At 40.1% G+C, this 24,225-nt stretch overlaps 2 protein-coding genes across 6 annotated transcripts; one reads left to right on the plus strand and one right to left on the minus strand.

Moving 5' to 3' along the window:
- Positions 1 to 1,812: 1,812 nt before the first annotated feature.
- On the minus strand, positions 1,813 to 15,379 carry CRYZ (crystallin zeta). Of its 4 annotated transcripts, XM_083358479.1 has the most exons (10): positions 15,151 to 15,167; positions 11,658 to 11,729; positions 11,455 to 11,571; positions 10,754 to 10,906; positions 8,856 to 9,019; positions 7,999 to 8,050; positions 5,934 to 6,083; positions 2,840 to 2,941; positions 2,661 to 2,756; positions 1,813 to 2,161 (listed from the first exon to the last, which is right to left on the minus strand). In XM_083358479.1, exons 3-10 carry the CDS (start codon positions 11,563 to 11,565, stop codon positions 1,994 to 1,996), a joined length of 996 nt encoding a protein of 331 aa, XP_083214605.1. In that variant the 5' UTR covers positions 11,566 to 11,571; positions 11,658 to 11,729; positions 15,151 to 15,167; the 3' UTR covers positions 1,813 to 1,993. The 4 variants fall into 4 exon arrangements, with proteins under 4 accessions (XP_083214605.1, XP_083214606.1, XP_083214607.1 ...); XM_083358480.1 differs by lacking the exon at positions 11,658 to 11,729 and having other exon boundaries at positions 15,151 to 15,379; XM_083358481.1 differs by lacking the exon at positions 11,658 to 11,729 and having other exon boundaries at positions 15,139 to 15,248.
- A 51-nt stretch (positions 15,380 to 15,430) lies between these two features.
- On the plus strand, positions 15,431 to 23,967 carry TYW3 (tRNA-yW synthesizing protein 3 homolog). Of its 2 annotated transcripts, XM_083358482.1 has the most exons (6): positions 15,431 to 15,652; positions 17,152 to 17,232; positions 19,218 to 19,316; positions 20,952 to 21,023; positions 22,043 to 22,176; positions 23,284 to 23,967. In XM_083358482.1, the coding sequence occupies exons 1-6, from the start codon at positions 15,464 to 15,466 to the stop codon at positions 23,486 to 23,488; spliced, it is 780 nt and encodes a 259-aa protein (XP_083214608.1). In that variant the 5' UTR covers positions 15,431 to 15,463; the 3' UTR covers positions 23,489 to 23,967. The 2 variants fall into 2 exon arrangements, with proteins under 2 accessions (XP_083214608.1, XP_083214609.1); XM_083358483.1 differs by lacking the exon at positions 20,952 to 21,023.
- The last annotated feature ends 258 nt before the right edge of the window (positions 23,968 to 24,225 follow it).

The following is a 24,225-nucleotide window of genomic DNA, read 5'->3' on the forward strand; positions in this document are numbered from 1 at the left end:
ACCTGGCCTTCACACCTAACTGCTCACGTTCAGTTATGCTTTGAACTGAGAACATCATAGATCGTATCAATAACCTGCAAGTTATCAATCTGTAAGTTTTCACCAGTCCGAGAAAAATTATCCTTCAGCACTAACACACGATTCCATATCTGTAATGCATTCAGGCGAAGCCAGCAATCCAGAAGTATGTGTCAGATAGCATTTGGTAGGAATCAGATCAATGATCATACAGTTAAAATGTATTTCTAAGCGAAATTTAAGAAAGTATGAATTATACATTCAAAGCATTACTTGGGTAGATACGCTTTTTACTAATTTTCAGTACACCGGAATGGCATACAATAAATTATGTCTTGAAGTTGACTTATTTGAGCTATGAAACTATGAGGATTAAGCAAAACTCAGATAATATACCAAGTAGCATAATTCTATACAGCTCTATACAGTTGTAAAAAAATACACACAATGCAGAAGCCTAAGACTAGCTGTGGCTCATAGTGTCAAACTACTACTTTTGTATTATATCTGTGGGGGTGCAGTGGTTACAATGTGGTATTGCAAGCTGCCCACTGCCAGGAATTCGATCCTGACAAGCTCCAGGTTGTTGACTCAGTCTTCCATCCTTCTAAGATTGGTAAAATGAGGACCCAGATTATTGGGGGCAATATGCTGACTCTGTAAACGGCTTAGCACTATAAAGCAATATATAAGTCTTTAGTCCTAGTGCTATGTCCACATAATGTTACTATGTGCAGGAGGTTCACAAAAGATACTGACTGCATGTTTGTGTCAGAATATAAGAGCCCTGGGCTCTTTTATGACTCATGGACTTCAACTCCCAGAATTCCTGAGTCCTGGGTGTTGTAGTCCACAAGTCATAAAAGAGCCAAGTTTGCCTACCCCTGGGTTAATGATACATCAGTTCCTGCATTCTGGGTCCCAGAGTGGCCAGCAAGATACAGCCAGGAAACTCATTACCTTTGGCATGCCATTTGAAAGAAGGCCTATACATCCCTCAGCTTGTGGTTCAAGTCATTCTGCCTGCGGTATTTATCAAGAGCCCAATTCTTGAATCCCACCAAGCTCATTTGAAAACCATCTCAACTGGTATCCATCACAACTGACGGAAGCAAATCATGCACCTTAAAAAACTTGTGCTTTCTAAGTATATTACAGCTGCAATTTCCAGAATTCTTCGGCCAATACGGGCATTACCCTTATCTGCTCGGAATACGAGAAAGTGCAATTTCAAGCAGACATGGGAATACATGCAGTCCTCGACTTAACCACCACAACTGAGTCCAAAATTTATGTTGCTAAGTGAAACATTTGTTAAGTGAATTTTGCCCTCTTTTACGACTTTTCTTGCCACTGTTGTTAAGTGAATCATTGCAACTGTTAAGTTAGCAACACGGTTGTTAGGTGAATCTGGCTTTCCCATTGACTTTGCTTGTCAGAAGGTCGCAAAAGGGGATCGCATGACACACACACACCCCCGGGACAGTGTGACTGTCGTAAATATGTGCCAGTTGCCAAGCATCTGAATTTTGACCACATGACCCTGGGGATGCTGCAACGGTTGTTAAGTGTGAGAAATGGTCCTTTTTTCAGTGCCGTTGTAACTTTCAATGGTCACTAAATGAACTGTTGTAAATTGAGGACTACCTGTACTCACCTTAAAGGAAAATTAGTGTAGTTTTCCCCCCTCTTTTTCTGAGAGGAAGGACTGCAAGGAAATTTCATGAAGATAAGACTAGCAAAGGACGATTCAGCAGTATGCCCCAAATATCTGTTACAAGGATCCATAAAGACTTTCAGAAGATTAATCATTTAATCGTGTGAAATCTGATACAAACATTTAAATTTTAAATTTGTTGTGCAAATTCATACCAGTTATATGTGTTATATTTTACTTCGGTGTCACATTTTGTACATTTCAAATGCGTTGGATAAAAGACTGCAATTCGTATTTACACGATTACTGTAGAAGAACTTAACAACACGTAAGAAGCACCATCTTCCCCAAAGCCCCTTGGCCGTGGATTATGTCTTTATGAGCCTCTGCCGCTTTCTCCAGTGGGTATTCAGGGCCCACTGCTGGTTTCAGCCATCCAACTTCGATCCCTGCAAGAATTGCCATTGCACATTCGTGCATCTGTTCCTAAACAGAGAACATTTAAAATCAAGCATTTAAAAAGGACATTTCAGATATATCCTGACACTTAAGATTTGACATGCTGGAAATGTCAGCATTGAACTTCTTTGTCCCATTGAAGCCAAGATCTTGCCATTCCCTTCATTAGCCAGTCCAAGGCTCCTCAACAAGAAGTAAATGTAAAGTTTCCTCCAAATGGAAATGTTCACACTATGTGGCTAAATCAGGGTTCCCTTTCCTTGGCCATTTGAAGATATGTGGACTTCAACTCCCAGAAATCCTCAGTTAAGCTGTCTGGGGAATTCTGGGAGTTGAAATCCACATACCCTCAAGCGACCAAAGTTGGGAAACACTGGGCAAAATGAATAACACAACAGAACAGAAGCTGGAGGTTAAAGAAACTTCCAGAATTCTCCACATGGAGGCAATCATCTGACATTGTGTAACCAAAAAGATAAACAGTTCAGCTTAACCTATTATCATGTCACATCATTTTAGTTTTTACCTTAGAGGCAGAAAATAAAGTAATTCCTACGATGCTTGACTCATTCCCCATTAGATCCCTGGGGTTTGTCTCAATTGAGCCACGACTTCCAACAATCTATCGGAGAGAGAGATGAAAATTATAAAATAAGAATGCTTTATGGTAAAGCCACTAATTAAAAAGTGGAACCGCTTGCTCACCATCACTCTTCCTCCTCTTGACAGCAGTTGCAAGTCATTTGCAAGGTTGACATTGGCTAGCATCTCTATTATCACATCTATGCCTTGGGCACCAGCAATTTTCTACAAAACAAATAAATCAGCTGCACTGTGAAAGCATGGAAGATTGGCAGATTTAGTCTCTCCTGAATTGTTACTGTTCTTTTGTGGAGTCTTTGGTCCAGTAGTGTCCCTCTCTTGGAAATGTTTTATACACACACACACACACACACACACACACACACACACACAGTATATACAGGTGAAACTCGAAAAATTAGAATATTGTGCAAAAGTTCATTTATTTCAGTAATGCAACTTAAAAGGGGAAACTAATATATGAGATAGACTCATTACATGCAAAGCAAGATAGTTCAAGCCGTGATTTGTCATAATTGTGATGATTGTGGCATACAGCTCATGAAAACCCCAAATCCACAATCTCAGAAAATTAGAATATTACATGCAATCAATAAAACAAGGAGTGTACATAGAACAATATCGGACCTCTGAAAAGTATAAGCATGCATATATACTCAGTACTTGGTTTGGGCCCCTTTTGCAGCAATTACTGCCTCAATGCGGCGTGGCATGGAAGCTATCAGCCTGTGGCACTGCTGAGGTGTTATAGAAGACCAGGATGCTTCAATAGCGGCCTTCAGCTCTTCTGCATTGTTCGGTCTCATGTCTCTCATCTTTCTCTTGGCAATGCCCCATAGATTCTTTATGGGGTTCAGGTCAGGCGAGTTTGCTGGCCAATCAAGCACAATAATCCCACGGTCACTGAACCAGGTTTTGGTGCTTTTGGCAGTGTGGGCAGGTGCCAAGTCCTGCTGGAAAATGAAGTCAGCATCCCCATAAAGCTCGTCTGCGGAAGGAAGCATGAAGTGCTCCAAAATCTCCTGGTAGATGGCTGTGTTGACCCTGGACTTAATGAAGCACAGTGGACCAACACCAGCAGATGACATGGCTCCCCAAATCAACACAGACTGTGGAAACTTCACACTGGACTTCAAGCATCTTGCAGTGTGTGCCTCTCCATTCTTCCTCCAGACTCTGGGTCCTTGGTTTCCAAATAAGATGCAAAAGTTGCTCTCATCAGAAAAGAGGACTTTGGACCACTGAGCAACAGACCAGGTCTGTTTTCCTTTAGCCCAGGTAAGACGCTTCTGATGTTGTTTGTTGTTCAGGAGCGGCTTGACAAGAGGAATACGACATTTGAAGCCCATGTCCAGGATCCATCTGTGTGTGGTGGCTCTTGATGCACTGACTCCAGCCTCAGTCCACTCCTTGTGAAAGTCCCCAACACTTTTGAATGGCCTTTTCCTGACAATCCTCTCCAGGCTGCGGTCATCCCTGCTACTTGTGCACCTTTTTCTTCCACACTTTTCCCTTCCATATAACTTTCTATTAATGTGCTTTGATACAGCACTTTGGGAACATCTAACTTCTTTTGCAATTACCTTTTGAGGCTTTCCCTCCTTATGGAGGGTGTCAATGATGGTTTTCTGCACAACTGTCAGGTCAGCAGTCTTCCCCATGATTGTGATTCCTACTGAACCAGACTGAGAGACCATTTAAAGGCTCAGGAACCCTTTGCAGGTGTTATGGCTTAATTACCTGATTAGAGTGGGACACTTTGAGCCTAGAATATTGCACCTTTTCACAATATTCTAATTTTCTGAGATTGTGGATTTGAGGTTTTCATGAGCTGTACGCCATAATCATCACAATTATGACAAATCAGGGCTTGAACTATCTTGCTTTGCATGTAATGAGTCTATCTCATATATTAGTTTCCCCTTTTAAGTTGCATTACTGAAAAAAAATGAACTTTTGCACAATATTCTAATTTTTTGAGTTTCACCTGTATGTGTGTGTGTGTGTGTGTGTGTGTGTGTGTGTGTATAGAGAGAGAGACAGAGAGTGTGTTTTTTTATGCATCCTGTCTACCCAAATATGGGGAGAAGGAATCTTTTGCCTGTATCAGCCCAAACTAGGGCCATCCACAGGCAGTAGTCGCTAACTGCAACAATCATTTTTATATTAAATTTGGATTGCTAACAAAGAATTAAAGGGAGACTGGTATAGCTATTTCAAGCTGCTTTGCTCTCATCAGCCAGCCACACCCTTCTGAGATTCGAACCTGGGCTGCCTGCATGTACAAGTTTGTGGCTGGCTGATGAGAGCAAAGCAGCTTGAAATAGCTATACCAGTCTCCCTTTAATTCTTTGTTAGCAATCCAAATTTAATGTGTGTGTGTGTGTACACACATATACATACATACATATATCAAAATAACAAAGTATTATGCGTTTATTCTTGTTAAAGGAGGGTTAAATACATTTTATTTTAAATAGGAATTCTAGAGAAAATGACTAGGTGGGGATGTTAAGCTCCAGCTTCACACAGGCACAAATCGTCATTATAATTCACATCTTCCATCTTCCATTGCTCAGGTGGCTGCCCTGTTTGGTTCATTCCTTCCACCACCCAACAGTAAAGCTGAGAGGATGATGGTTTCTTACCTCCCAAACCTTTCTTTTTATGGAGGGGGTTAACTTTTGCCTAAAAAGAATCCCAAAAATTGTTCCACACTTGCTATTAAAAGTAGGGAATGATCTAAACTTAAAAAATGAATGTATCAAAGACTGAGAGAAAGCCGGCATCTAAAAATGTTGCCACCAACCATCCGAGGCAAACTTTATATATTTATTCAAAGGAAATGAATGCGTACCTTTAACTGTAACCTTAATGCAATGTAATTATGATTGAATTGGGTGACTTTGGGCCAATCCCTCTTTCTCTCAGCCCAACCCACCTCACAGGGTAGTTGTTGTGGGGAAAACAGGAGAAGGAAGTAAGATTGGGTATGTTCGCCACCTTGAGTTATTTACATGAATAATAAAGGTGGAATATAAATAAACAAACAAACCCTGCATAATTCAACAACACATGGAAAGCAGAGTAGGACTGCAATCTAAACTGGCTTACCTATTAGCTGACTCCCCTGGAACTAAATGGAACTTACTTTGAAAGGTTACAGGTAGGATACTAGATAGCACTCTCAAATTACCTTAATCTCAGCCAAGTAATCACTCTTCCTGTGATTAAATACCCTGCAAGCACCATTTTTCAAAACTAGATTCATTCCTTTCTCTGTCCCAGCTGTGCCCCAAACCTTCAAGCCATAAGCTCTTGCTAATTGGCATGCTGCTATTCCAACCTAAGAAACAAGAGAGGAAAAACAGCAAAGATAGTGATAAGAAGTAGTAACGTTTCCAGCACAACAGCATCATGACAATCATCCGATTGAATGAAGAGCCCTTCAACCACACAGCGATAACCCCTTAACTATTACTACACTTGTTATAGTGTTCAGTGTTTTTATAGCTCCCCCTCATCTGATACATCTGCATGAGACAATCTACTTTCTCTTAACAATAGTTCAAACATCATCCCTGAAACAAAAGCAGGCAAATGAATAAATTAACTCAACCGTCAGGGTATACGATTATACTTTTTCAGGTAGTGTGTAAAATCTTATTTGCTCAATTACCACTATAATGCAACTGTTCCCTCTTCAAATTTCCAAGGTATCAACTTGAAGCTACTCCTTATAATATTATTCAAAGCCAGGGGTTCCCAATCTAGGGTACCTGTACACCCCCCCCGAGGTTTTAAGATGGAATTTCAGGGGGTGCACGAAGAGTGACTTGTGTGCTTAGTGACAAGTCACGAATCACAAGTACCTTTGTAGTGGGTGCTAACATTGATCAAACATTTCCTAGGAAGATGGGGCACGGAAAAGATTGGGAACCATTACTCTAAGCAATGCAGAAACCGCATACTTTTCAACTAAGGGAGATGCGTTTTCAAGCAACACATTTCCAAGCATCATAGACCTTTTTTTTTAATGCTTAGGAAGTTTCAACCAGAGGACCCCTTTGTTGCAACCCTTAATCCATTATGGGGGTTCTACAGAAGGGGTCCCCAAGCCCAGGTCCGTGGACAGGCACCGTTCCGCGGCATTCCAGAAACCGGTCCACGCAAACAAGAAAAACCCCATCCACAGGATGCAGGTAGCACGTGAAACCACATCCCCGCCGGTCCACGGAAAAACTTTTCTCCACAGAACCGGTCCCTGGTGCCCAAAAGGTTGGGGGCCGCCGTTCTACAGTATGAACATTAAGCATATTGTAGGTGAAGTGCACTAGGAGTAAAGGTCAAGGTTTTCCCCGTCCAGTCGTGTCCGACTCTAGAGAGTTGTGCTCATCTCCATTTCTTGGCCTAGGGAGCCAGTGTTGACCACAGACACTTCCGTGGTCATCTGACCAGCATGACTATATCCTGAGGCACATGGAATATTGTTACCTTCCCACCAAAGTGGTACCTATTTACAGGTAGTCCTCGACTTACAATCACAATTGAGCTCCAAATTGATGTTGCTAAGTGAGAAATTTGTTAATCGAGTTCTGCCCTCATTTTATGACTTTTCTTGCCACCTTTGTTAAGTGAATCGCTGAGGTGGTTAAAATTAGTAACACGGTTGTTAAGTGAATCTGGCTTCCCCACTGACTTTGCTTGTCAGAAGGTCGCCAAAGGGGATCACATGACTGTGGGACACTGCAGCCGTCATAAATGTGAGTCAGCTGTCAAGTGTCTAAACGTAAATCGTGTGACCATGGGACGCTGCAAAGGTCATAAGTGTGTAACATCGTCATAAGTCACTTTTTCAGTGATGGACACTAAGCAAACTGTTGTAAGTCGTGGACTATCTGTATCTACTCACATTTGCATGCTTTAAAACTGCTAGGTGAGCAGGAGCTGAGACAAGGACTGGATCTCACCCAGCTGCACAGCGCTTAGGTGTCAAACCCGGGCTGTCAAGCTTTCTAGCTGACAAGCTTGGCCTCTTTAATCATTGAGCCATCGCTTAATATTTTTTAGGCCTTTTGGGTTAGGGTTGCTTACCCGGAAAAGGGAATATCAACCTGCTTAAGAACAACAAAGTAATTTTCCCTAGTACGTATTGTATGTACCCACATACTATACTTATTTCTTTAAAGGAAATATACGGCCACCAGTTCACAAAAGTGCAAATCTGATTGGCATACAGCAATAGAAACAGAATCACTTACTCCTCCACTTGCTCCATGGACTAGCACAGTTTCTCCTGCTTTGGCAGAACCTCTGAAGAAAACATAATAAATATTTTGAACGTAACAATGTAACCGTTTCACATTATGCAGCCTCAAAATCTAGTGTTTACACAGCCAGTGGGGAAAAATATCATCCATTCAAAATTATATTTAGTGGAGTCTTGATAATTAAATTGGGATCAGTTCCAGATATTTTGAATTTCCTTTTTTTAAAAAAAATCCTTTGTGGCAATAAGTACAGATATTCCTCATTTAGCGACTGCAAGTGGTACTTGGTGGGCAACTCGATTGTTAAGCAAAGCAGTCACTAAGTAAAAGTGTGTCAATGTGCTTGTGATCTTACTTCACTTTTCCTTTGCTTTATAGACCTGCAAAGTCATAAATGCACATACCAGTCACAATTATTGACATAACTGTAAGTGAAAGATAATATAGTAGTCCATCCCCTTTGAAGGACACTCATGTGGAACATGCTGGAGTCTACGATAAATTGGCTAAGATTTACAAAACATGTGCCCCTGTGTGGATCTGTGGATCTATTTCTCTGATCACTTGCATAATCCCAATGTTGGTTCTTGTCATATAATGAACCAACAAGCAGAGATATGCTGGCTTATAGCACTACTGACAAAATGATATTGAATGAAGGTCTTCAGCAACCTCTGTGAAGACTTCTTTTTACGCCTCATCGAGGAAAGAGCACATCAAGTCATTCAGCACTTACAGTGTGAAATCCTGGAAGACTTAACAGGAGTACATTTGGAAAGTCAGGAAAAGGGAAGGGGGCAGTATCACACAAGAGTTTAAAAAACAGTTTTAGGAAGTGGCAACCTTACTTTTGAAAGAGGGCTCGGAATGCAGTAAAATATGGAATTCCAATGGCCGCACCTTGCTTGAAGTCCAGTTTATCAGACAAAGGAAAAATGGTGTCAGCGGATGCGACAGTGTATTCAGCATAGCCACCAGAAACAGTGCCCAGGGTAAAAACCCGGTCACCTTTCTAACAGGAGCAAACAAATGCAGAAAGATTAATGAAAGGTTTTGGGGTTTTGTCTCTGTTTTCTGCAAAATCTGTTCAAAAAAAGGGAAAAAAAAGAATGAAATCTGAACAAAATATAGTTGGAAGAGAAACATCAGGTGAACCGACTCATAAAATACCAGCCAAATGACTACTGGGGAAGAAATGATGAACTGGAACTAGAGCTGATGACCACAGCGGAGTGAAGAGCCAGCTCTATGTAATTCTTCTCTGGACAAATTAAAAGGGATTTTAAACAAATCAAAAGAATGACCTGGATAACTTTCCTACGTTGGATTTAGACACTTGTTGGCAGTTTTGAAGAATTTAGTAAGAAAGGACAAAGGGGAAAAAAAATGAAAAGCATTCAAGTTCTAGGGCACTATTTGAAGGGATTAGAGATCAAGTTTGTTAAAGGGAAGAAATAAAAAGTTGGTTTATTTGATCCAAGTTAAAATAAATATGTTATCTCCGATAACTCTTTAATATTTATATTTATATTTATTAATTTTTTATACCGCCCTTCTCCCGAAGGACTCAGGGCGGTGTACAGGGCAATAAATATCAAAATACAAAGTACAAAAGTTAAAAAACATTAAGTAATTATGCCCGATATAATACAATAGTTAAAAGCCATGTTAAAACCCAAACCCCGAATCCATCAGTCCAGGCCGGCTTGTTCAAATAAATAGGTGTTTAGATCCCGTTGGAAGGAACGAAGGTCGGGGGCCGTCCGGAGCTCAACCGGTAAGCGGTTCCACAGGTCTGGCGCGCCCACAGAGAATGCCCTCCCCCTGGGGGCCACCAGTCGACATTCTCTGATCAGTGGCACCCTGAGGTGGCCCTCTCTGTGGGAGTGCACTGGACGGAGGGAAGTTGACGCCGGCAGCAGATGTTGCCGTAGGTAATCCGGACCCATGCCATGTAGGGTTTTATAGGTCATCACCAGCACCTTGAATCTCACCCGGAAGACAACTGGAATCCAATGCATCTCGCAGAGCAGAGGTGTAACATGGGAGTATCGGGAGACCCCCAACACAACTCGCACGGCTGCATTCTGCACCAGTTGAAGGACCGAGTGGTCCTCAAGGGTAGCCCCATGTAGAGAGCATTGCAGTAGTCCAAACGAGAGGTCAAGAGCGCATGAGTGACTGTACGCAAGGCATCCCGGTCCAGATAGGGCCGCAACTGGTGCACCAGGCGAACCTGGGCGAAGGCCCCCCTAGTCACAGCTCCTATATGATCTTCTAAGGAGAGCTGTGAATCTAGGAGGACCCCCAAGTTGCGAGCCCTATCTACGGGGGGTAATAATAATGGACTTTTGCTGACCAAAACTGAACAACAAGGCTTTAAGGATTTGTTTACATATAAGAGATGAGATATGGGAAGAAGAGATTTGTTGTACTTTAAAAGAAGGCGATCAGTTACTAAAATTGTTTGTGATGAAGGGGGAAATCATTTCTTTATGTATCTTTTCCCCCCCTTTTCATTACTATATTACTTTTCTCTCTATTTTTCTCTTCTGCAGTATTTTTCTTTTTGTTATTTGTATTTTTTTATTATAATGTTTAAATTGCTATAAAAATGCCAGCAAAATGACAAAAGTGAGACCCAGTGAGTGATGGGAACTTTTATCAAGGCCAGAAAACCCAGATAAGAATTTATTTCCCGAGCCTAAAGATTAAGAGAAAGGAAGAGAAGCAAACAGCAGCCCACCTTGAAAGCAGTCACATGTTCTCCAACTTCTTCTACCACTCCAGCTACATCTGTACCTGGTGTATATGGTAAAGATGGTTTCCTTTTATAAGATCCAGAACGAATATAGGTGTCTACTGGGTTGATCCCACATGCATGAACTTTGATGAGAACCTGAAAAAAATATATATCTCAGAACTTAGTTCAAAAGAAAGGGGGATACTTTTTTTAAATGTGCAACCTCACAATCTCAGATCAGAGATAACTCTGCAATCACCCCTGATTTGGCTCACTCCAGAGGCATTAAATCATAACCCCCAACACTCACATGGATGCATCAGTCATGAATAAGATGACTTGGAGAAAATATCCTCTCTCCTACAGTTTCTCCCTCCCTCACCACCCCGGAATCATTAATCACCCTATTTTCTTGCTGCCTTCTTATGAACTGTGAATCTGCACACAGATCTACCACAACTCTTGGTAGAATAGTTACGTTCCAGATTATTGATGTCAATTTCAATGATCCAAATGTAAATTCTGGGTTCCAATTAAGGTGCAACTGTAATTGTTTCCCCCATTTTATCTTCTGAAATGAAATCATTTGTATCAAGTTTTATTCAAGGTCATTTTGCATTATCTGAGCAGGACCTCATGTTTAAGAATAGTATTAGTAGTAGCGTTGTAGCAAAAGCAGCAGCATTGCACATTCTTTATTTTACCTGGTTCTCTTTTGGAACTGGCACTAAGGTATCTAGCTGCAGTTTGAGCACTTCAGGCCCACCAAATTCGAATACTTTTATGGCTCTCATCAAATTTCTTCCTGTTGTCATGACAACCTGAAAATGCACAGATATATAAACTACAGTATCTGAATATCTGCTGCCTTTTCACGTCAAAGAGAATCAAATCACTTGCTTTTCACCTGAAATTTAAACTAGTGGTTCTCCCTCTATTTCTTCCTGTTCTATTTTATGTCCCCATCTGATTTTTATCCCTAAAGAGAGAAAATTCCAACCACAATGTGAAGAAATCTTGAATCAAACACAGCAAAATATATACAGACACATCACTTTGAACTGGCATCATTCATCACGTTTTCTGAATGATTTACTGCATTGCAAAGTTAACAGGATTTTGCAAAGGAACAGAGTCCTAAATTACAACTGGCGAGTCTCTACTGAACCATGGAACTCCCAAAGAGATTACTACACAGTCTGACCCTCCTTATAGAATTGTGAAAATAACCAGAAGGGGAATATAACATGTGTTACCTTGAGCTCCTGACCTCCTGGAAGGGGAGAATCAAAATACAACACAGATTCAAAGATCCTGGTGCCAATAAAAATCTCAGGGAAGGCAAAATCAACAAACATTCAAATCAGGACATCAGTGTCTTTGATCTGATATGCAAATAATTGGCACCTTTTTTCCCTTTGGGGTCCAAAAGAAAACAAAGGCATACCTGCAGTCTAATAATACTTGTCATAACATAGCATGATTACTGTACAGTATGACTTCTACTCAAATTCCATCCAAATGTTCCTTTATGGGGAGAAATCTTTCCTCCTCTTTAGGCCAAAAGCAAGCAGTGCTTGATAAATGAACATATAAAGAGCAACAAAGGGTCTTGCAGTGCTTTAGATTAAATCTCTAAAAATTTATTTGAGGGTACATGGGAGCATGAACCTAGTACATGTATAGGTAAAGGTAAAGGTTCCCCCGCACATGCGTGCTAGTCGTTTCCATCTCTAGGGGCCGGTGCTCATCTCCATTTCAAAGCCGAAGAGCCAGCACTTGTCTGAGGACGTCTCCGTGGTAAAACACCTTAAAGCAGCCTTACCTTTTCCTGACACTGTATGGCTGCAGATCGATAAGTGCAGAAAATCCTGGTTTGCACAGCCTGAATGTTGCAAACTGAATTGACTTGCTCAAATCTTTTGGCATAATTTCATCTATAAAAATGAAAAATCTCAAGGCTAAGTCTACATGGCGTCATTTCTTATGCCATGTTAGTTTGTTTTGTTTTAGATCCCAAGCGAAAAGTGTCTTCTGATTTAAAAAGCATATTGCAAAAACTCATCCTTTTGCAGTAATCAAACTAAACTACATGTGAAACTAAAGTATATGAAAATTTGCACAGACCAATAATATATTGCCGCAAATCATATCCGTAGAGATGTCAGACATATAATATTTCTGAGAAAAGCCGAATCCAATTATCAGTGGCCAGAGTCAGTACATCACCAATATTTGTAACAATTTGTTCACATGATCAATTGTTGTTTTAATTAATAATTCAGTCTTATCCAATGCTTGCTGACTTTGTAGGCCAGTGCTCTCCATGCTACCCTGTCAAGCACAGCTTCTTTCAATTGTTGGATGTTCATTTTTTTAAAAAAATATTTTTTTGCTTGACCCTTCTTCTTGTTCCACTAACTATTCCTACCATCATTGGCTAGTAAAAGAAGAATAGTAGAACAAGAAGAATGAACAATAGGAGTTGCCTATTACACTCCTAGAAAAAAAGGAATTTTGTCTGTTAAAAAGCTATTCAATACATTTAATCAAAGCGAGTTACATTTTTGCCATTTCTAACACAATCAACAAATTTTAATAGATACAATGCACAATAAAAAATTACTTCTAAATAGTTTTATGATATAAATAACCTAAATAATGTCATACTGTTGATAATTCATAGAATCTTCCTACTTCTGGCATGAAAAGGAAATAGAGGGAAAAATGATTTGCAAGGACAGTAGTACTTAAAACCCTAAGCATATAACATATTTCACCAGAGTCTCTGAATTCCTGTATTGTCCTTCTTTATCTCTGAACTGTTTGAACTGCCAAGAAATAACCAGGACTACAGAACTCTTGAGTCATATCAGCAAACAAATATGCTTTTAAAGATTGCACAGGAATGTGCAAACGTGCTCTCATCTGTTTTGGAAGAGATCACACCTATATTGGCTAGTGCTAGTTTTCAATGCTAGTAAATAGTTTTTAAATTATTTTTCTTCTGCACTGCATGAGCATTTGTCCAAAAATTGTTGTAATGGAATTTATTCCAAAATAAGATTTCAGGAATTGTATCCCTATTCTATTTTTTTAGGGCTGCCAAATCCATACATATAATAAATCTGGATACCCACATGATGGCAGCAAAGATTTACAATGGCCACCTGCCTTTCTGCACAACAGATCTAGCAGTCCTTTTTTAATTCAGAATTTAACTAAGGTACCACTCAGTGCAGATTTCTTCTTACTTAAGCAACCACCATCAAAGACTGCAATTTTTCTATATGTCATTTATGGAGTTTTGTTCAGGTAGTCTTTTAAATTAGTTTTTTTTTTACAAAAAAGAGACTGTGAGCTGCCTAGTGTCTTTCTGGACTTGGGTGGTCTGAAAATCCAATTTAAAAAAGGAAATATATTTCAATCCTGTTATAGTCCAAGAACAAAATTGGACTTAGTTCTGATGTGAACATTCCCCCTGCTATTTATTACTGTGGAATGTCTACCACAAAACCTCCCAGACTTATTGCTGTTACACAATATGAATGACTGCCCTTTGGCCAGACAGGTGGTCTCCTGATGTTTGCAGGACTGCAGCTCCAGTTAGCTCAACTGATACAATTTAAACAACTAAAAAATACAACCACCCTGGTTTCCCAACAGCCGTCTGGTCGAGTCTTCTCTTGTCTAACAGGTGCTATAGATCCTCACGATGGAGGAGTAGTAGAATGAAACCACCCTTGAATTGATTCCAGCTTCTGCTGACTTCATGGATATCTCCAGATACTTTTCTTGAGAGCAGTACAAAACTAGGTGGATGATGCCTTTTTTCAGTGTTTTGCTGTCTTCTCTCTCTAGACCAGGGGTAGGCAACCTCGGCTCTTTTATGACTCATGGACTTCAACTCCCAGAATTCCTGAGCCAGCCAAGCTGGCTCAGGAATTCTGGGAGTTGAAGTCCATGAGTCATAAAAGAGACGAGATTGCCTACCCCTGGTCTAGACCAAGGCAGCCTGGCTAAGAAGTCAGAGTGATGTAGTGGTTAAGGCAGTGTTTTTCCATCCCTAGTAACTTTCAGATGCTTGGACTTCAACTCCCAGAATTCTACAGCAAGCCATACTGGCTGGAGAATTCTGGGAGTTGAAGTCCACAGGTTTTAAAGTTGTACGGGTGAAAAACATTGGCTTAAGGGTGTTAGAATGGCACCGGGAACACCCGGATTCTATTCCAACCTCAGCCATAGAGACCTCTCTCAGCCTGACCTATTTCAAAGATTGGCCCGGGGAGAAACAGGAAGAGGAAGCAGTAGGTGACTCCATCAGACAGGCGGAGTACAAATCTAAGGAACCTCGCATCATGCCGCAAAACGTGGCTTGGATTTTGTACCTCTCGACTCACCGTCGCCTAGGGTCCTTGAGCAAGGGAAGAAGCCTCCGCAGTGTCTTCGCATCCAAGAAAATAAAGAGGGAGGGTGAAGCCCGGAAGCAATATATATATATATATATATATATATATATACTCCTATCTAATCAGAAAGGCTCATCGGGCGTTTACTTCCGAGGGTCCGGGACTTGGGGAAATTAAGTTTGCCCCAAGCGAGACACCGTCCGGCTAAGATGGCGCCTCCCACGGACGGGTCCCATGAAGGCTGCCATTGCCGCCGTCTGGGGGCGGGGAGGAAAAAGCGCCGCCGCCGCTGCCGCTATTGCTGATGGCTGATTTCAAACGCTGGAAAGAGCAGCGGCTGTCGCGCGCAGACGCTAGCCGGAAGGGCAGCGTGGATGAGCCTATCGAGGAGATCGTCCGGCTCCTGAATGAGCGCGAGACTTTCTGCACCACCAGCTCGTGCTCGGGGCGCGTGGTGGTGCTGGAGCAGCCCCCGGCCGCCCCCCCGGCTGCGGTAAGCCCTGCTTCGGCCTGTTCTGCGCCCAGCAGATCTGAAGCCGACCTGAGGTTGGGTGGAACCGCTCCCTCCTCCTCCTCCTCCGCCACCTCTTCTTTCCGCTCTGGATCCTCATGGGCAGGGGTCGGCAACCTCGGCTCTTTTATGACTCGTGGACTTCAACTCCCAGAATTCCTGAGCCAGCTATGCTGGCTCAGGAATTCTGGGAGTTGAAGTCCACGAGTCATAAAAGAGCCGAGGTTGCCGACCCCTGCTCATGGGGTTGTAACCTGACAAAATCCACTTCTTTGGGAGTTAAAGCGCTGCTTTAGGGCAGCCCTTCGCTAGGTTAAAGCTCTGCCCCATCTGGGTTGCAGAGCTGCGCTCGACCATTAAGACGATGCCTACAGAATGTGGGGAGTTGTTGCTGCCCGGAACTCTGCAGCCCAAAATCTTTGAAGCCCTGATCTACAATAAATTGGGTGCTGAATGAACAACACACACACACACACACACACTCACTCACTCACTCACTCTTCCATCGAGAGAGCTCTTCTTGCTATTCCCCTTCCGCTGTGAGAACTTCATTCCACTCTCAGATTGTTGGAATTGAACACAAGCAGCTCAGTGAATTCAGATTCCCCTGAAATATTCCAAAGGGTGGAAAAAACCCTTTACGCGTAGGTGTCTGTCTTAGCATTGACACCTGGCGACTGGGTGGTCTGGTTCCTGAATTTTCTTGGCAAAAAATATATATGCAGAAGTGGTTTGCCATTGCCTCCTTTCTAGGGCTGAGAGAGAGGGACTGGCCCAAGATCTCCCAGCTGGCTTTGTGCCACCTAAGGCAGGACTACAATTCATGTATCTCTGTTTCTAGCCTGGTGCTTTAACAAAACTGGGCAGTTGGCCAGAATTATTCTGCAGCTTAAGTAAGATGGTTTGGATAGTAGCAATAGCACTTAGACTTATATGCTGCTTCACAGTGCTTTACAGCCCTCTCTTCAGTGGTTTACATAGTCAGCATATTTTCCCCAACAATCTGGGTGCTCAGAAGGATGGAAAGCTAAGTCAACACTTCAGAGTACCTCTTAAAAGAAAATGAGACATCTTATACATGTATTTACTAGGAGGTGCTTCAGATTACACCTGATGTATTTGAAGTATGTATGTATGTCACAAACTTCTCATCTTTTAAAAATATAATGGCAAGATATGCCTTATTTAGAGTAAGTGCCGTTGCTTCAATCCCTTCAAGACTTCTATTAGAGATAAATGTGATACGATCTCCAGAAATATGTCTTTACTCTTTTTCATCTAACTAGTCAGATATGTAGCTTGAAACTGATTCATTGGCTACATTTTATTCCCCTATCATCCTTAACTTTTTTCCCCCTTTTCCTTAGCATGCAGGGAAAATTCTAGTGTTTTAATGTTGGAAAGTTGGGAATACAGCAAGTAGTTCTGAGTATGTTTCTATGCCTAAAAGATTTGTACTCTGTTATTTTTTTCTTAACTAGGGTGCTGCTGGCTTTGAAATACAGAAGCAAAGCTGTACTTGGCTTATGGTGACCCACCAATTATGTACTACAAAAGATGTGGTAAGGATCAGTACATTGTTTATTCCCCAAGCTTTCAAAATGTTGCTTATTTCTGCATACTAACAATATTGTAAGAATTGCCAAGCTTCTGTAATTAAATTTATATAACACAATCAGTAAGAGAGGAGTCTGCTCTTCCATGTCATTGTCTTATGTTTGTGGCTGATGCAGTTCTTTATTGATCAAAGTAAATGTAATTATTGTGTTTTCTTTTTTGTAGAGTTGTGAGTCATTCTATAGATCAGGCATGTCAAACTCGCGACGTCATGTGACATCGCGCAACGTATCGGAACTTTTTCCCATTGCCGAAAATGGGATGGGCACGGTTTCTCCGTGATGCTCCGGCCCGTGGGCCGGCAGTTTGACACCCCTGCTATAGATGATAGACATGACTGGTTTTCTGATGCTTTTTCCATCATAGATATTTAACTCACATGGAATGACTACTGTTAACTTAAGTCTGAGGGTATCCAAGAAGCTGACTATATCAGATGATCAAATCACCTTATTTATTTCAAAATTTTAAAATGTCTTGGTGATGATTTCTAGTGATGGGGACAAACGTGTTTTAAAGCCCTAATAAGATATATTTTTTGTAATAGAAAATTGCAGGCTTCTGAAAGAAAGGGACCATGTGAGAGCAGAAGAACATGTGAAAAGGAATTGGATGACTTGGTGGATCACAAGTTGAACATAAGTTAACAGATGCAGAAAATTCAAATGTAGTTTTGAACTTCCCCAATGAAGTATAATACCGGGATTAAAAGAAATAGTCCAGTTCATCAATTCTCCTTTTTCTGTTTTCCTTTCCTTTCTTTTTTTCCTTCTTTCACATTTACTATTTTTGTTTGAATATACTACTTGTTATGTTTATTAAAATCTTTTAATAAAAACATTTTTAAAAGATTGGTGAACTGGACTACATCCAGAGGAAAGTAACAAAGATGATCAGTGACTTGGAGGGAAAAGGTACAAAAAATGGAGAAAAGTGTTAGCTTAGCTTAGCTTGGAGAAGACAAGATAGAGGTGCAACATAATAGATTGTTTTCTTCAAAAGCTGAAGGGCTGAAATACAAAAAATGAGACAGAATTCTTCAGAATTGTTCCAGAACATTGTTTATACTACAGAGAAATAGAATCTTGATTAAATGCCAAGGGGAAAAAAATCTTAACTACCAAACCTGGAAAATGTCTGCCTCTGGAGGTGATGGTCTCTCTTCACTGGAAGTATTTAAACAGAAGTAGGATAGCTCTGTATCAGGGATGCTGTAGAAGTGGATTTCAGCCCTTATTAGGGGGTTGGACTAGATGATCTCCAAACTCCCTTCCATTCTAACATTCTAGGGTATGGTGATCAAAGAGAAGATAAAATTTTATTGAAGTGAAAGCATTCTAGGGAAACTGCTTTGTTGTGTTCATTTTCTTCCAAAAACCAGTTTTAAAAGGTTAAATACGGTAGGTCAATATATGGATAAGATCTGTACAGAAAATAATAAAACTTTTGGAGTCAGGAATGTTTTTGTAGTATTCTTTAATCATGTGCATTATTACTGTAAATGTGCACTATTTTTCCCCTATTGCAGATCTTGTAGCTAGATGGAGTTTATATTATTTTTCAAAGTATTATTTGAATGACATCTGGAAACTGATAGGCCAGATTTGATCAGAAATTTTTCTGAAAACTGGTGTGCAGACCTTAGAATTGTGGCTATATGAGGCAACATCAAGATTTCTAAACCTCTTTTTATCGTTAGCAGTCAATCTTTTGGAAAGTTAAATCCCAGCAAAATGTTATACCAAAGTGAATAAAACCAAGCAGAGCACATATCAGGCAGTGGGGATGAATATTATAACATGGAGAAATGTATTTTAATTAGCACATGAAGTCAGCTTCTGTCTTGCAGTGTTTTTAGATGCTAAATAAGCTACTTATATTTCATTGCTAACAGATGTTGCATCGATATTAACCTTTTGCTCTTTCTTAGCTTACCTCCTTGCAGAAAGCTGCAGCTGATGCCATCTTCAAATTTGAACCATTTGTTCTCCATGTGCAATGTCAAGACCTGGAAGATGCACAACTTCTGGTAAAGCATTGTGCTGAAAACACAGTTATTGTTACATAAGTAATGTTTGATTCCTCACAGTTCTCACACATGAAGGCATTACAAGTAGTCCTCTACTTATGATCACAGTTGGGATCAGAAATTGTGTCGTTAAATGATGTTCTTGTTAAATGAGCCACACCTAATTTTACAAACTTTTTGCCATGGCTGGTAGCTGAATCACTGCAGTTATTAAGTGAATGAGATGGTCATTAAGTGAATCTAACTTCCACATTGACCTTGTCAGGAGCCAGCTGAGAAGGTTGCAAGTGATGATCACATGATCCCAGGACACAGCAACTGTCCCAACACAGTTGCTAAGCACCTGAGTTTTAATCACATGACCATGAGGATGCTGCAATGGTTGTAAGTACGAGGACCAGTCATAAGTCACATTTTTCAGTGCCTTTGTAACTTTGGTCACTAAACAAATTGGTTGTGAGTTCAGGACTACCTGTATATGAAGCACTGTGTGTTAAATAACTGTTCCTGTGAAAATGCTGATGGAGGAAACAGCATTTCTATTGTTTCTATAGATATGCTCATAAATGAAAGCTTGTTTTGTTGGGATTATGAGGTTGAATGAGAATTTCAGAAGTGTAATTTTTAGATGGTTGTCAATAGTTGGTGGCTATCATCAAAGTATGTAATCGTTATTCATGAATACTGGATTTTGGATATGGACTTGTATCAGTAAGGAACTATTGTAAGCTTTTAATTATTTTGATTCACATCAGCAAATGTAGGTCTTCTTACAGTTTTACGATGTTGTGGGTAATGTAAACAGACTTCAGAAAAAGGGAGAGATTAGATGTAAGAACATTTTTAGGGATCAAAGTGTTTGAACCCTAAGGTAGCTCTTGTCAAGCTCACCAAAAGCAATTTAAGCTGTTTCAAACTGACTGACAGTATTCCAGCCTTTAAACTGATTGCTCTGATTGGAAAACAGAAATCAGATTGGCCAGTTGTGAGGTGAAAACACTTCCAGTAAGGTACCGTTCTACTATTTGCACTTCAAAATGCTTTGCACAACTCTTTAAAGATGTATTTTGTCTCTGATTGGTAGTGTTGTCCATTCTAAGGCACCATGATTCTTCACCTTTAGCTATAATTATGTGCTAATGTTTACTTCTTTTTTTTTGCTTCATAATATGGATTCACATTGCTACGGGCCTGTTACTATAAACATTTTACAATTATGTACTTTTTGAAGTACATCCTTCTGCTATACAGATAGTCCTTTCTTAGGTAACTGCTTTGTTATGCTCACCGCTACAGCAGTGATGAAAAAGTAATCAAGCCTTGCATTTATGACTTTTGCAGGTCTACAAAGCAAAAGATCATAACCATAGTTCTGATTTCCCTTAGTGACTTCACTTAACGGCCAAGTTACCAGTCGCAATTGTGATGGCTAAATGAGAACTTCTTGTAATATTTCGGGATAATGTAAAACAAAATCTACTTTTTGCATCCAAACATAACACATAACCTATATTCATATAAACAGGAGAAAAACCAGTATTCGAAAATATACCTTTTTTCAGTATGGTATATGTTTGTTGGGAAATTCTTAAATTGACATAGCACTTAGACAGCTATTTGGTCTTATTTTTATAGCACACGGTGGCTATAGAAGCTGGGTTCAGAAATTCTGGTATAACCGTTAGCCGGAAAGGAAAAATTATGATGGTATGTTATGTTTTTCTACTTTGACCCAAGGGATATTGGCAGCTTCTCCTGAGAAAATTGCTAGGGTGTAACTGCATACAGGCCACATTAAGGTGAACTAGCATTATCTACATTGAAAGTAAATGCATGACCATCACTGGCCCCCAGATGGCAGGGATATTGCTTTGACTTGCTCTTGTCACAGCATAAGATGACACTCACCATAGTACCCAATAATAAACCAAATACATGTGGCAAGCTGTGAAAATATATGTTTTAATCAACAGGTTGAATCACATCTTAGCCATGTTAAGGTCTCCATAAAAGCTTTAAGTCAAATCGTGAGTGCAACCAAGAGCCTCAGCCACTTTCAAAGGCGGTTATATGTTAATCACCAAAATAGACAATTTCAGCTGGCTTGATGGAAGCAATGTGAAATGTTTGATAATTGCTAAAAAATGAGTTGTACGTTGTAAAAGAAATTTAGACAGCTTCCTTTGTTATGTCAAGTATATTTTCTATTAAAGGCCATACACATTTTCTTTAGCAAACTTACTTATGCTGAAAACTGTTTTCATGTCAGACTTCTTTAAAAAAAAATACTTTATTGCTTTAATATACAAGGGGAAAAAACAGAAGGAAAAACCCCAAAAGTAAAAGGGAAAGAAAGAAAAAAAGACAGGCCAAAAAGGGGAAAAATTAAACAACAAAATCAGATTGTGTCACATATAAGAAATCATCCAGCTGTATTTTTAAACACCATTATGTCCTGACTACATTGACTTGTCTTTCCATTATACTTCTAGAGAGTCAGGCCATAATCAGAAAGCAGATATATACTAGTGTACCAAGGCTATACATACAGGGTTCTTAACACTGAGAAATAATCTTTCTCTCTGCCCTCATCCTCAGTAGATCATAATCCTTCATTAGCAATAAGTTGCAAATTTTTGACACAGAATTCAAAAACGTACACATCTTTTTATCGGATTTAATAAAAGCTGGCTAATATGTATGTTTCTCCTTTTACATCATTATAGGCTGTCCGAAGTACCCATTGTTTAGAAGTTCCATTAACTCAGGAAGGAAGACTAATGGTCAGCGAAGAATATGCTGACTTTGTGGTTCAAGTTGCTAATCGGAAGATGAAAGAAAATTGGAAGAGAATTAACAGGTTTGTTAGCAATGCAGTGGTCAAGGTGCTGGCCTAGAAACCAGGAGACTGAATTGTAGTCCTGCCTTAGACATGAAGCCAACTGGCTGATCTTGGACCGGTCACTCTTTCTCAGCACAACCCACCTCGCAGGGTGATTATGAGGAAAACAGGAGGAGGGAGGAATATTAGCTATTTTTGCCACCTTGTGCTTTTTATATAAAATAATAAAGATAGAATAAAAAAGTTCATATCTATGCACCCAGTACAAAATGTTTACGTACACATAAAAGGTAAAGGTTCCCCCGCACATGCGTGCTAGTCGTTTCCAACTCTAGGGGCCGGTGCTCATCTCCGTTTCAAAGTCGAAGAGCCAGCGCTTGTCCAAGGACGTCTCCGTGGTCATGTGGCCGGCATGACTAGACGCCAAAGGCGCACGGAACGCTGTTACCTTCCCACCGGAGTGGTCCCTATTTTTCTACTTGCATTTTTACGTGCTTTCGAACTGCTAGGTTGGCAGAAGCTGGGACGAGTAACAGGCGCTCACTCTGTTACGTGGCACTTGGGATTCGACCCGCCAAACTGCCGACCTTCTGATCGACAAGCTCAACATCCTAACCCACTGAGCTACCACGTCCCTATGTGTGTACACATATATGTACATATTTACTATGCTGATCCATGCATAGTGATTTGGAAGGAATTCAGTGGGTTTTTCTCCTGAGTAAGGGTGGATAACTTTAATGAGCAACCATTGTAAGAGTCTCTTTAATGAGGTTTCATCTTTGCTGGTTATCCTGTGATATTTTCTTCTTGCACACTGCTCCATTCTAAGCTCATATATTGGTTGCTTTTGATCATTAGCCTTCTGTATTCGAGAAGCTTTAATTATTATAATATAGATGTTTTACAGTTGACTTTGTGCCATGCCCAGAGTCCTATGATTGCTGTAGAGTAGAAATTTAATAAATACAGTATATCAATATCATGCTATTTTAGCCTCTCAGATTCTCCTGTGGCATTGTATTAATTTATTTTGTTATTAGTGCGATCCAGTTGTTATTTATGCGATCCAATTAATGGAACTGCCAACCTGAAACATATTCACATCATTCTCTCTCTCTCTAGATTTTACAGCTCTTTGAAGTTTGCACTAGAAAACAGGGATCACTCCAGGAGTTCTCCCTCAGAAGAGAAAGAAAAAGGAAATGACATGGATTCGTGTGGAAGAAAAAAATCTCAAGCAGCCGATAAGGATGGTGATAGCTGTTTTTCAGAACAAAATAAAAATTTAGAAAGTGATAGTCAAAGTAATGCTAGTATTTTTCACTAAGTTGTACTATAGAATTGTGTGAAGTAGTCCTATATACCCATTATGTTTGTATAATGTAGTTTTTTTTCTTTGCTCTTTATAAGAGCTTAGTAGATTAGAACAGTGATGGGCATCGATGGCCCTTTACAACTTGTGGCCTCCAATTCCCAGAATTCCTGAGTCAGCATGGCTGACTCAGGAATTCTGGGAGTTGAAGTCCACAGGTTATAAGGGAGCCATAATTGCATATCTCTGCTCTAGAAGCTAACATGTTATTTATACGTATTACGTAGGTTATTAGCAAGGTTTTAACTGCCATATAATATAAGTGAACTTCAAAATTGTTATGGACAGTTTTTGGACCTGGAGTGTGCCTTCCCTGATGTGTAGATACCCCTAGGGGAAAGTGATCTTTATTTTTTTACACGTTAAAAAAATGTGCAATATCACAAACTTGTACCTAAGACATGGCCACCATAAACATTCTTTTGGTCTCTCTGTGCTTTTCTTGTGTGAAAATATTCTTTAAAGGGTTAACTACTGTTCTGAATATAACCAGAGAAACTTCTGCTATTAAAATTACTTTCCTCTTCCCATTTCATTTAGTATGGGTAATTGAGACCATAAGGCCATGTCTGGGAGCAAAAATTCTTCCAAGTGTTTGGAAAAAAAAAGCAGGAAGCAAATACATCCTTGATTAAGCTACCGAAATAAATAATTATAGGAAGTATTAACCTTTGCCTTTCTTGATAAACATT

This window comes from Vipera ursinii (assembly GCF_947247035.1).
Source record: "Vipera ursinii genome assembly, chromosome: 3".
In the NCBI taxonomy this organism is placed as follows: Eukaryota; Metazoa; Chordata; class Lepidosauria; order Squamata; family Viperidae; genus Vipera; species Vipera ursinii.